Below are 12734 nucleotides of genomic sequence, written 5' to 3'. Positions count from 1 at the left end.
AGGAATGCTGAACAACTTCTCCCGTAGCGGGGTTGACCTTCCTCATAATGACTTCAACGACGAGAGAACTTGAATTGCCCAAATTCATCAAGGGCCTGCATGAGTACCTCCTCGACAGCATAGGTACTAGTAGAAAAGTACTCCAACACATCAACAGCATCTTCCGGTCTGTGTACGAATGATCTAATCAGTCGCAGGGAATGAACTGGTTCAAAGTCGATCCTGGGTCTCTTTCGAGGAGGCTCCATCTTCCTATCTCAGGGCTATTTGCCCGAATGAAGAACTGATCTGAAGTGTTGGGTCTTTTATTTCACTTCTCGATGGAATAGTCCAATTTCGGAAATAGTATTCAATCAAATCAATTCCCGCCGTAAAGAATTATCCAATCAGGAAGCTTGATTTGAAAAACGAAAGAATCGACCAATCAGGAACGGAGAAGTCCAATTCCCGGAATTCCTTATATGTAAAGCATCCACCGATCGTGCAGTTCACTGTGATGTCATTGCACAGTGTATGTGATGCGCGCGGGTGAGTTTGTGTGGTCCATTGTGTATCCTATAATCCACTGTGACGTCAAAGCACACTCCATGGTGTGTGCATCCATGGTCCGTGTGCTTCACGTATTTCCACCACTGAAAATATATGAAAATCAAGTACTATGAGAGTAAGAATTATATGAGCGGAAAGCTAGAAAAAATCTCCATCACATCGACCTTTCGATAGAAGAAAGGGATTCACATCTCAATCTGATATCACAGTCGAAAGATTCCAAACCCGAACAAAAAAGACTCACCATGACGGGGACGTCTTTCCGCTTTCGAAACACATCGTGTTCTCCAAGGTCGTCACCTCCCCGTGGCGTGACCTTTGGCCTTGTTTGAGACACAGCCTTGTTCTCAAAGGTCATCGTGGCCTTGATGTGAAGTAGTCTCAACCTATCAAGAATCAACCTTTGTGACGTGTGTGTGAGCATGACCATTTTCGAAAAATTGCATGGGGAGCTCCGGAGGTGGGGTTGGATGACATGACATGGCATGTCAGGGTCAAACTCTGGGGAGCCCCGGGTCCAGACCAAGCGCAGTGTGCCTTATTTAACCCAAAGGTCAAAGGTCAAACCCTGGGGGAGTCCCGGGGCCAGACCAAGCACGACCGACACAGTGTGCCTTATTTGGCCCAAAGGTCAAAGGTGAAAAATTACCCAGAACCGGCTTTATACATACTACTTGCCAGATAGTGTTGGGTCTGTTGCCAACGGGCTCGGCTGCTTGAAGGTGTATTGTTGTACTTGCCACCTTTGTTGGTTTCAGGGTTGATAATACTGTCTATTTGAAGTATACATACCTGTTAACCATGGACTGCTTCTGGCTAGATTAACTTTTGTGCAATCAATGGTGCCAATGAAGCTTCTACTTCGAAGTATCAGATCCACTCTGATTTAGCCACCCACCGTCACTAGTAGCAATTACTACCTTCACTGGGGGCAGGGGTACCTGCAGTTGGATCCCGGGACGGATATCCTGATGCCGTCAGTGCTTTTTCTGCACCTTGTCATCACCCACTTACTGAGGTGTAACGAGCCCATAAGTGGGATCATTTCCAGGTCCACCTATAGTTTGGGGATTTCGGGGAGTGTCAGCCGTTGGGCGATTCAAAAGCCAATTGAGTCATCTTTCCGATATTCCTTTTGAGTCTCTCTCCCCTCTCCCGGAGAGACCCACGTGACCAGTTTTGGCAGTGAGCAAATACAAGTATAAGTGTTTATGTGTGTTTGTTTGCTTGTTTGTGTGTGTAACGTTATGTGTGTGTGTCGTGCATGTACATGTATGTATGTATGTGTGTGTGTGTGTGTGTGTGTGTGTGTATGTGTGTGTGTGTGCGTGTGTGTGTGTGTGTGTGCGCGTGCGTGCGTGCGTGTGTGTGCACATCTATCTGTGATATGGTTGCGCACTCCTCCGAGTTAAGTTCTTGCTAATCATTGCCGTGACTGCGCTGTGTTGACAGGCTGGCCTCACCACCACCTTCAATCCTGGCGGGAACGTGCGACGTGTGCACTATGACAGCCATACACTCTACACGCAACTGGAGAAGGAAACAGGCCAGGTAACGTATACAGACGGTGTTACAAACTAGGGTACACCAGGCTATGGGCTAAGAGACACCACAGTACTGTCGGTGGCCAAAGAACTGGGGTGTCAGCCTCCTAGCCTAGACCGTTCTTATTTCCATGTATTATAGTCTATGGGCAGTTGAGTCAGCGTGTATACATTGGTATGCTGTGCTTGACGAAATTCTAGCCTGGCCGTTCTTCGGCACTCCGTTCTTCGGCGCTCCGTTCTTCGGCGCCCAACAGTACTGTAGTCACAGCTGCAGGTTTAGAAATGCCTTTTGCTTTGTGAACTGCCCTGATGTGGATGCTCTGGCAGCAGAGAGTTGCACTGTGCGTAGCAATGAAAAGCAATGGGAGTCCATACTAGCATTCTGTTCTGATCATAGCCGTAGGTCTAGCAAGTTTTAGAGACCTCTCGTTTCAATGAGCTCAATAGTGAGAGTAATCGTCTCTCCGCTGTCGCATTTACCCCCCCCCCCCCCCCCCCCCCAACACGAGGCAGATCTGACGAGCTAGCGACGAGGATGGAACAGGGACGTAGCTACGTATTAGCACATGGGTCTCTGTTCGGGTGCCTTTGTGAGCTTCAACAAGCCTCTTGTCAAGTGATGTGTGTTCCGTTGTCCTGACTCTCTCATCACGTTCAGCATAATACACATAAGATACTGCATGAGTAATTATCCATTAATTATCCATTTCCCTTGCCCTACACGGGTGTGTGTTTAGGCTGTCGGCATGCATCGCTGTGGTTCGTTGCGACTTGCCGAAACAGGCACGCGCATGGATGAGTTCCGACAGCACCTGAGCAGGGCGAGTTGGTATCCAGCGCCTGCAAGGATCCTGGACGTGGCCGAGGTGGTGGAGAAGTGCCCGCTGATCAATCCCGACGGCATCATCGGTGGCTTTTTCAATCCACACGATGGCTACATTGATCCTTACTCTGTGATCATGGCGTTGGGTGCTGGTGCCAAGCAACACGGTGCAAAGATCTTCACGCACACAGAGGTATGTATGGCTGGTATGGTCTCTTAAAGTAGTGTAGCTTATTTATGGGAGTAGCGTTGTTGATTCTGAAAGTAGCATCATTAATTTTGAGAGTAGAGTTGTTAAATTCTGTGAGTAATGTTAATTCTGGAAGTTCGCTACATTGATACTGACAGCACGATGACTATGCAGTAATTAATATAATTCTGGGAGCATCATCGTAAAATTCTGAGAGAAGCGTTGTTAATTTAATTAATATTTTTAAACATCTTTGTTTTGCATGGACTATGACGAGCTCTGGTAGGTCTAGACTCTTAAGGTACCAAAGTGTACCCCGTTCACGTTACATGGAGATTTTCTCCCTTCATTTTGGCAGGTCTAAATGAAGTTTGGAAAACCTGGGCTCGCCCAGCCACTGTGATGAATTGCAGTGTTTCTCTATGATACAAGTCACAAGGCTCTCTGATTCAAAATAATGATTGGTGGCAAGTCTCCAGAGCACTTGAATGCTTGTAGCTCGGATTGTTCTGTTGGAGCTCCAGCTGTTGCCGCCGCTGCTGGTGCTGCGGGTGGTGCTGCTGGTGCTGTTGCTGCTGCTGCTGCTGCTGCTGTTGTTGTTGTTGTTGTTGTTGGTGGTGGTGGTGGTGGTGGTGGTGGTGTTGTTGTTGTTGTTTCTGTTGCTGTTGCTGTCGCTGTTGCCGTTATTGTCGTCGTCATCATCGACGTTGTCATCGTTCTTGACAATTTATTGTAAATTGCGGTTTTGATCCGAATATTAGTTCTTGGCGGTGAAAATCGTGCAATGCCTCTGTCTTAGAACATGATGGTGTAGGCAGATGTTCTGTGATGCACAGAGTCGACCGAGTGTACTGCTTGGCATTTCTCCCAAGTCCATTTCAATGCACAGCACCAGCCTCTACTGGAGTGTATGGCTGTGCATTACTGTGATGGTGTGATGGTGTGTGTGTGTGTGTGTGCGTGTGTGTGTGTGTGTGTGTGTGTGTGTGTGTGTGTGTGTGTGTGTGTGTGTGTGTGTGTGTGTGTGTGTGTGTGTGTGTGTGTGTGTGTGTGTGTGTGTGTGTGTGTGTGTGTGTGTGTGTGTGTGTGTGTGTGTGTGTGTGTGTGTGTGTGTGTGTGTGTGTGTGTGTGTGTGTGTGTGTGTGTGTGTGTGTGTGTGTGTGTGTGTGTGTGTGTGTGTGTGTGTGTGTGCGTGGCGTGACGGCGGTTGTCAATACGACGCCCGCAGCTCTCGGATTGTGTCAGCGCGATTGAAGTTTGATATTCATGGGTGTTCACCGGTATGGTATACTGTCATCTCCGCATATGCTCCGACGTTCGCCAGCAAGCGAATTGCCAAGGAACAGTTCTTTGCGGACTTGCAAGCGACTTTGCCACGGATGGGCACAGAAAAGTTTATTCTGTTGGGTGACTTCAACGCCAGAGTTGGATCCCGTACGCATGCTGACGCTGATGAGTGGTCACGTGTACGGGGCCCACATGGAGTGGGTGAGATGAACTCTGCAGGACGTGAGCTGTTGGATTTTCTTGCAACTATTCAGGCGATGGTGTGTAACACATGGTTCTGCAAGACAGAGGATAGGAAGTGGACCTGGCAACATCCAAGGTCAAAGAGATTTCATTGTATTGATTTTGTCATCACGTCACAAGCTGACTACCACCAATGTATTGATGCTCAAGTTATAAGAAGTGCGGAATGTGGGAGCGACCACAACCTGGTGGCTGCGCGTTTTGTAGTAGGCCGTCTGCAGCGCCGCTCGCGTTGTGTGCAAACGAAGAAATGTAAGCGGTTTGATGTTGCACGTTTGAAGGATGTCCACAGCACTGACTCATCTGGAAACATCACACGAGTTGCTGATGTCTATCGTGAATGCCTCACAAACAGTCTGCAACAGCCGAATGAACATACCACCGTTGAATGCAAATGGTCGAGGTTGCGCACCGCGGTCACCGAGTCTGCAGAGGAGACCCTCGGTTTTCAGAAACGTCGTCAACCAGATTGGTTTACTGAGAGCAAAGATACCCTCGAACCCTTGTTGAATGAAAGGAATCAGCGATATCAAGAATGGATTTCAAGTGGCAGGTCTGATGACACGTGGAACAGGTTCAAGGCTGCCAGGAGTAAGGCAAGAGCTGCTGTCCGCTCTGCCAAGAACTCCTGGTTCACCAACAAAGCCAAATCTCTTGATGGTGCACGGTTCAGTTCCTCACGGGTGTGGGCATGTGTTAAGGATATGCAGGCTGCCAAGCAGGGATTACGCCCTGTGTCTACTACCGCTATTAGGGATGCAAATGGCAACATCTGCAAATCTGTGGAGGAACAAGGTGGACGATGGTACCAACATTTCGATGGCGTACTCAACATCCCTAGCACATTTGATCCATGTGCCATTGACGAAATAGACCAGCAGCCTATCAACCAGAACATCGCTGGCAAGCCGGATGCAGCAGAGGTGGCGCGAGCTATTCGACAACTCAGCAACGGCAAGGCCGCTGGCGCCTCAGCTATCCTGCCTGAGTTGGTCAAAGCGGGTGGTGAGAGTTTTATGGAGGCACTGTTGGATCTGTTGCACCATGTCTGGGATGACGAGGCTGTTCCTCAGGAATGGGTAGACTGCAACCTTGTGCCAATCCCAAAGAAAGGTAACCTCTCATTGTGTGATAATTGGCGTGGCATATCACTCCTGGATGTTGTTGGGAAAGTTGCTGCTCGAGTACTTCAGTCCAGATTACAGATTATTGCGGAGAATATTCTACCCGACTCCCAGTGCGGCTTTCGTAAGGGTCGATCTTGCACAGACATGGTGTTTGCAGTTCGCCAAGTCCTGGAGAAGTTGTACGAACATCGCTGCCCGGGATACGTTGTCTTTGTTGATTTACGTAAGGCGTACGACTCAGTAAACCGTGAATGCATGTGGCTGATTCTCGCGAAGGCAGGGGTCCCTAGTAACATCGTAAACATCATCAAGTCGTTTCACACCTCCATGTCAGCTACTCTCTCCATCGGGTCAACACCCATCCAACCCATTGCAGTGAAGAGTGGTTTGCGGCAGGGCTGTTGTATGGCACCAGTCTTATTCAACATATTCATGTGGGCTGTTTTCCAGAGATGGTCCAGAGTGGTCGAGCATGTGCCTGGTATCGGCGTCCCGTTGGCATTCAATCCTGGGGGCTCGCTTTATTTCAAGAGAAAGCGTACTGACGATCAGACTACCATCAACGACTGCCAGTTCGCTGACGACTCTGCACTGTTTGCCACTACCCGTACTGCTGCTGCTCTTGCTCTGGATATGTTCATCGATGTCTCGTCTGCATTTGGTCTGACCGTCAATCTGGACAAGACCAAATTTATGGCGGTTGGCTATGGTATCACGGATGATGACCGACTTCCTCTTCCTGTGAAGAATGGCACATTGGAATGTGTGCGTGAGTTCCGATACTTGGGTGCTGTTATCCATGATTCTGGCCGATCTCACAAAGATGTATCGACCCGTGTTTCATCTGCCTCCCGTGCTTTTGGAGCGCTCCGTCATGCTGTCTTCAATGACCACAATCTCTCTCTGCGCACCAAGCGTCTGGTTTTCGAGGCCTGTGTTCTGTCCTTACTGCTCTATTGTGCGGAGACGTGGGTACCGCTGCAAAGTGATGTGCAACGGATCACGACCTTCTACTACCGGTCGCTTCTTTCCATCATGAGTGTTGCACAGCGGGATGTGTGGGACTTGAAGATAGCCAAGGACACCATTCTGAAAACATGGAATGCAGCAAACCCACTGGATATTCCCGACCGCCTCATGCAGAGAAGACTGGAATGGCTTGGGCACGTGGTACGCATGCCTGAGGAGCGGATGCCGCGGATGTTGTTGTTTGGCACATTGCTGCCACCACGCCCAGCGTGTGGCCCGCGGAAACGATGGCGAGACGCAATTAGGGTCGACCTGCGACGAATAAACATCGCCGACGAGTCATGGTTTGACACAGCGCAGGAACGATCTGAGTGGCGGCAAGCTTATCGAGCAATACAACCAGCTCAGAAACCGGCTCGGGAGATAGTCTGCGAGGTGTGCCGGCGTGCATTTGCTCGGCAGCAAGATATCGCCCGCCACAAGTGCATCATGGAACGGCGTAAACCAGTCCAGCAGCAAGCCAACAGCCGCCAGTGCTCCCAGTGTCACCGATGGTTTCGGAGTGCGGGTGGCATTGCAGTCCATCGCTGTGTCCAGTCCAATTCTGCCCCGAATGTTGCCAATGCCACAAGCTCTTCACCTGTACGCCTATGTATTCGGAAACCGTGCTGTACCGCTCACTGTCCCATTTGTGAACGCTGCTGTAAGTCGATCCGGGGCTTTGCTATCCACAACTGCAACCGATCCACCAGGCGCCCAACTGCTGATGAAAGGGACAAGTTCCAATTGCAATGTCAGAATTGCCGGAGGCGTTTCAAAAGGCGAAACGACTTATCCCGTCACCAACGCTCATGTCTCCTCTCGTCTCCGTCTCGCTCAACGAGAAACACGTGACCTACATGGCAGTGTATACCAGGACCAGGACCAGGTGTGTGTGTGTGTGTGTGTGTGTGTGTGTGTGTGTGTGTGTGTGTGTGTGTGTGTGTGTGTGTGTGTGTGTGTGTGTGTGTGTGTGTGTGTGTGTGTGTGTGTGTGTGTGTTAGGTAACTGACATGGAGAGCATGGCTGGCAGTGGTAACAGGTGGAAGGTCACAACACCGAACGGCTCCATCGAGTGCTACCACGTCGTCAACGCCGCCGGATTCTGGGGCCGCGAGCTCGACGCCTTGCTCCAGCATGGACGCAAGGGCACGGGTGCCAAGCTGCCGTTGATACCAGGCCATCACCAGTACTGCATCACGGACACGCTCGCGGAGGTGCAGGCGCTGAAGAAGGAAATGCCAGTGGTGCGAGATCTGCACGGCTCCTATTACATACGTATGGTGAGTGATTTCTACGCTTTGCAGCCTATCTACTATCTAGCAAAGAACTACTATGATCCTGATTGTTGCCTGAAGCAGTTTTTGTACAGTCAAATCTTAATCTGTATGAACACCTAATGACAAGACAGGTATAGGTTGGTTGCAATAGCACTAGTTCTTCTTATCCAAACTGCAGTGTGAAGTTCCAATCAAAATCCGATGCTACTAGATGATATCCCCGAAGTGTAATGTATAGTGCCACCGTGTGCCATACGAAGAGTGGCCAGAAATGTGCTGTTTCTCATCATGGGATTTCTCACACTGTGACAAGAACTAAAAAAAAACGACGCCCAGTGCATAGCATGCCGCGGCCAACTTGGCATTGCTGCATTGTGCACACACAGCACACGTTACGCAGTGCACTACGTGTATATTGCTACACAGTACTGAGGATTGTATATCGCTACACAGTACAAAAACATACTTTCCAAAGAGTTACCCGCACCGGGGTCTAAGCTGCACTCCCCAAGTTTCGGGCCGAAGATCCTCCTTTTGTTGACATTCGGAATATAAACCGCATATCTGACTTCTAATTCTTGGTCATCCTGACTTTTAAAATGGCTACTGGTACGTACAAAACCTTACCAATGGTGAAAAGTTGGGAACCACGACTGAAGTTCTAGCAAAGTTTCCTAGTTTGTCCTTCACTCTGATCTGACAACATAATAGCAGCTTTGTGCTAGTGCGATAATGGATTGCAGTACATGAAAAGTAATCGCATGTCACCATATATCATGGCATGCATTATAAACATGGAAGGCTCAGTGTAGCGCAGATCATGTCACATTCAACATTAGGAGTCTAAGCCACAGTGACACTTTTGAGGTTTTTCAATGATGCGTTTAAAGTGCAGCTAACCCCCCCCCCCCACTCCGGACAGTACTGGCTATGGCTACACAGCTGCATGTCATGTATGGTTTAGATTTGTATCGGTGATTAGCTGATCCTCTGTTTAGCCATCATGTATTTACATGAAGGGATGTACCAGTAGATACAGTGGGCAACTTCCACTGCTCAAACAATGCTCAAACAATGCTCAATGCCCAGCAGCAGCCACAGCTTGTTAACACAGCAAGTGCTGCCTGATGAGTGCTCAGCGTGAAACTCGGAATTGCAATCGCCGGACCGTTCGGACTTCCGTAGCGTGTGCCGACTCGGATGATGCAGATGTAGATGTAGACGTTGTGTGCAGTTTGGACCAGTGGCTTAATCATTGAAAGTCAACAGGTTGAACTTCGGCCCTCGCTGTGTGATGCTCTGTGTCACAGGATAACAACACAACACTAAAAACTACCGGCTCCTTTCAGTGATCTACAGTCGTCGCCCAAACACATCCTGCTAGGGCCATGCTGGCTGTACATGGGCCGCATGCACTACAGGCACTACTGTGATGTAGTGCACTGCACATGCCAGGCCCGTAGCAGTCCCATTTTGGTTGATCCGGCAAGATCCGACCTCGATGCTCCCCCCCCCCCCCCCCCCCCCCCGAGCCCACACTCATACATACTAGTATGCCGGAACATGTACAACATATACATGACGTATGTAATCGGGACCATGCAGAGTGACATAGGGCGAGAAAAGGAAGAAGGATGTTTACAATTTCTGGAATCAGTCTCGAAGATTCATTGTAAGGAAAAATATGTCTCTCTTGTCTCGAAGGAGAAAACTCAAAGAACAAAAGACAGTGAAGCAAACCGCCAGCAAATCAAGCTACCGTACGCTTTCCAACGGCGAAAGGCGATAGTGCGGGAAAACACGAAGATACAAGGAGAAGACTGTAAGCTCAGGTAAATGCGCGAGAGGAGTTGGTGATAATCAAGAATGAGATAATCAAGAATGGAGAAAGGAAGATTAAAAGAGAGAGAGAGATAGTGAGAGAGAGAGAGAGCGAGAGAACGAGGCTGTCTGGCGATCGTATGCAATATCTCACACTCCCCCCAGTTGAGGCGATCAGAACCATGCATGCCTCAACTCATACGTGATATTGCAATCAGTGTAAGGTCACCCAGACAAACGAAGGAAAGAAAGAAACAAGGAAACTCAAATTAGACTGCTGCGGTGCACAAATAACTTAAAAGAGACTTGTGCATGATCCAGTAACAAGTTTAATCTAGCTCATGATGGTGTCCAGCTCCACCTACACACGGCCAGCATCAATGAGACGGTGTCGCAACTCTTGCGCACGCCGAGCTGCTGCACGGATCGGGCGAGCGGGGGCCGCCGAGGACGACTCCACACCAGCAACAGCTGGAGTAGCGGCAGGCAACTGCTCTGCGCCGACATCATCAGCAGCAGTCTGGGCCCGGGAGCTAACCTCGACCGGGTAGAGACGCTGAATCGGGCGACGTAAGCGTGACGGACGACCATCATTGGCTGAGCACTTGACAGTAGCGCCGCGCACACTGCCATCACTGCTCGGCAGGAGCTCCTCAACTAGGCCGAGTCTCCACATACCTCGCTGCACGCCTTGCTCGTGGATGACAACAACGTCACCAACCCGGATGTCACTGCCACGACGAGCGTTCCCGGTGCGATGCGAGTTCCTCAGCTCCAGCAGGTACTCCGATGTCCAGCGCGACCAGAAGTGGTCAATCAGAGACTTGACATAGACGAGGCGTTTCAATAGTGAGTCACGCTGTACTGTAGCAACCTCTGTATCTTCCGGGTCCACCATGGGCGTGGACAGTATGCGCCGACCGTACATCAGATGTGACGGCGTAAGCGGCTCATCCAGATCTTCGGTTGACACAAACGATAATGGGCGACTGTTCAAGACCGCTTCTATCTCGATGAGCACGGTCAGAAGCTCTTCGTAAGTGACTGTGGCTTGCTGCAGTATCTTCTTGAGGCAGCGCTTGACGGACTTGACCAGCCGCTCGAAAAAGCCACCCCACCAGGGGGCTTTCTCGAGGTTGAATGACCATTTCACAGACCTGCTGTCGAGCTGAGAGGACACCTCATCGAGTTCGAACAGCGCGCACAAGGTATTGGCCGTGGACTTGAACGTCTTGGCGTTGTCCGACTTCATCTCCTTCGGGATGCCGAATCTGGCTGTGAATCGATGGAAACAGCGCAGAAACGTCTCAGCGGAGAGATCTGGCACGAGATCCAGATGAATCGCTCGGGTAACGCCACAGGTGAACAGCGCGATGTACACCTTCTTCACAGCACTCTGCTCTTTGATGTACAGCGGACCCGCGAAGTCGACGCCAGTGTAGGTGAATGGCGCGTCGATTGTCGTCCGGAATTCTGGCAGTGGCGGAGCTGCTGGAGGCACGTACGCCACGCTCTCGAGACGCTTGCAGACACGGCACGCTAGCAACAGGCTCCGAATGTACTGGCGACCATGGACGACCCAGTAGGCAGACCTCAGCTCCGTGAGTGTCTCTTTCACGCCATTGTGAGCGACTCGGCGGTGGCAGCGAATGACGATCAGGTCAGTGTACCGGTGTGTGGTGTGCAGGATAGCGGGATGCTTCTGCTCGAACGTGAGTGCCGCTTTCTGCAGCCGACCTTTGCAGCGCAAGATGCCAGAGTCGTCGCAAAAGATTCCGAACTCTTTCTGCCAACTTGAGAACTTGGGGTCCCTGACGACCGACCGCTGCACATCCTTCAGCCAGAGCGACTGCGCATACGCCATTGCCGAGTGAACTTCGGGGTCAGGCTTCTGTTGCAAGCGACTGACAAACTTCAGCGCTAGAACCGTGACTCGTAGTAGCTTGTCGACGTCGCTGAAGCGGCTGATGTCGACAATCTGCCCGATGTCGACCTCTGGTGCCTTTGACCCGGTGAGCAGGGCAGCTGTCGGCTGGCCCTTCTTCAGTTCGGACATCGCTTCTACTGCTCGTGTAGGAGGAGGACTAGCTCCGTCGGGGTTGCACTTCGCAGTGGCGAGCCACGACGGTCCAGAGTACCAGATGGTCTGCTCCAGCTGGTTCGGCTTCACTCCCCGTGACGGCAGATCTGCAGGGTTGGAGTCAGTTGGGCAATACTGCCAAGCTGATGACGGGACAAGACGTCGGATGGATTGCGCACGGTTCTCCACGAACTGCTTCCACTCGTGCTGCTCTCCGATAATCCAACTTAGCGCGACTTGCGAATCCGTCCAACAGCGGACCTCCTCGATGTTAACTGCGCCAGTCAATGCCGATAGCACCGACGACACGAGTCGGGCCAGGACTAGCGCCGCCATGAGCTCCAAGCGCGGGATGGACTGTTTAGCGACGGGTGTAACTCGGCTGCGTGCTGCAACTAGTTGGACTTGCGTGTCTCCTTTCCCGTGGCTGACCAGGTACACTACTGCTGCGAACGCCTTGACGGATGCATCGCAGAATCCATGAAGCGAAACTGTTGCTTGGGAACTGGCGCCATGGAAATACCACCGGGGAAGGCTGACTGGCTCCATCGTGGCGAGACCAGTGACGAGCGTACGCCAAGTTGCCAGCTGCTCTCCCACTAGCGGCTGGTCCCATTCCAGTTTGGCTTTGCACAGTTCCTGGATAAACATCTTGAGTGCCACCGTCACTGGCGTGATGAAGCCGAGTGGGTCGAATATCCGGGATGATGCTGACAGTGCTTGGCGCTTGGTGATGGTGTCAACAGCCACTTCGGCGAATACAGCACGGACATCTAAGA

General features: G+C 50.9%; 1 protein-coding gene across 1 annotated transcript in view; it reads left to right on the top strand.

Annotated features, from left to right (window-relative positions):
* The window catches only part of LOC135818454 (dimethylglycine dehydrogenase, mitochondrial-like), a 71524-nt gene that overhangs the window by 31476 nt on the left and 27314 nt on the right, over window positions 1-12734 (top strand). The window contains exons 3-5 of the mRNA XM_065331840.1: window positions 2002-2100; window positions 2834-3112; window positions 7779-8057. Coding sequence (XP_065187912.1) covers window positions 2002-2100; window positions 2834-3112; window positions 7779-8057 — 657 coding nt within the window. The remainder of the gene's footprint in view (window positions 1-2001; window positions 2101-2833; window positions 3113-7778; window positions 8058-12734) is intronic.

This window comes from Sycon ciliatum, chromosome 1 (assembly GCF_964019385.1).
Source record: "Sycon ciliatum chromosome 1, ocSycCili1.1, whole genome shotgun sequence".
Lineage (NCBI taxonomy): Eukaryota > Metazoa > Porifera > Calcarea > Leucosolenida > Sycettidae > Sycon > Sycon ciliatum.
Note: the sequence above shows the minus strand (reverse complement) of the source record. Positions and strands in the feature narration are given on the sequence as shown.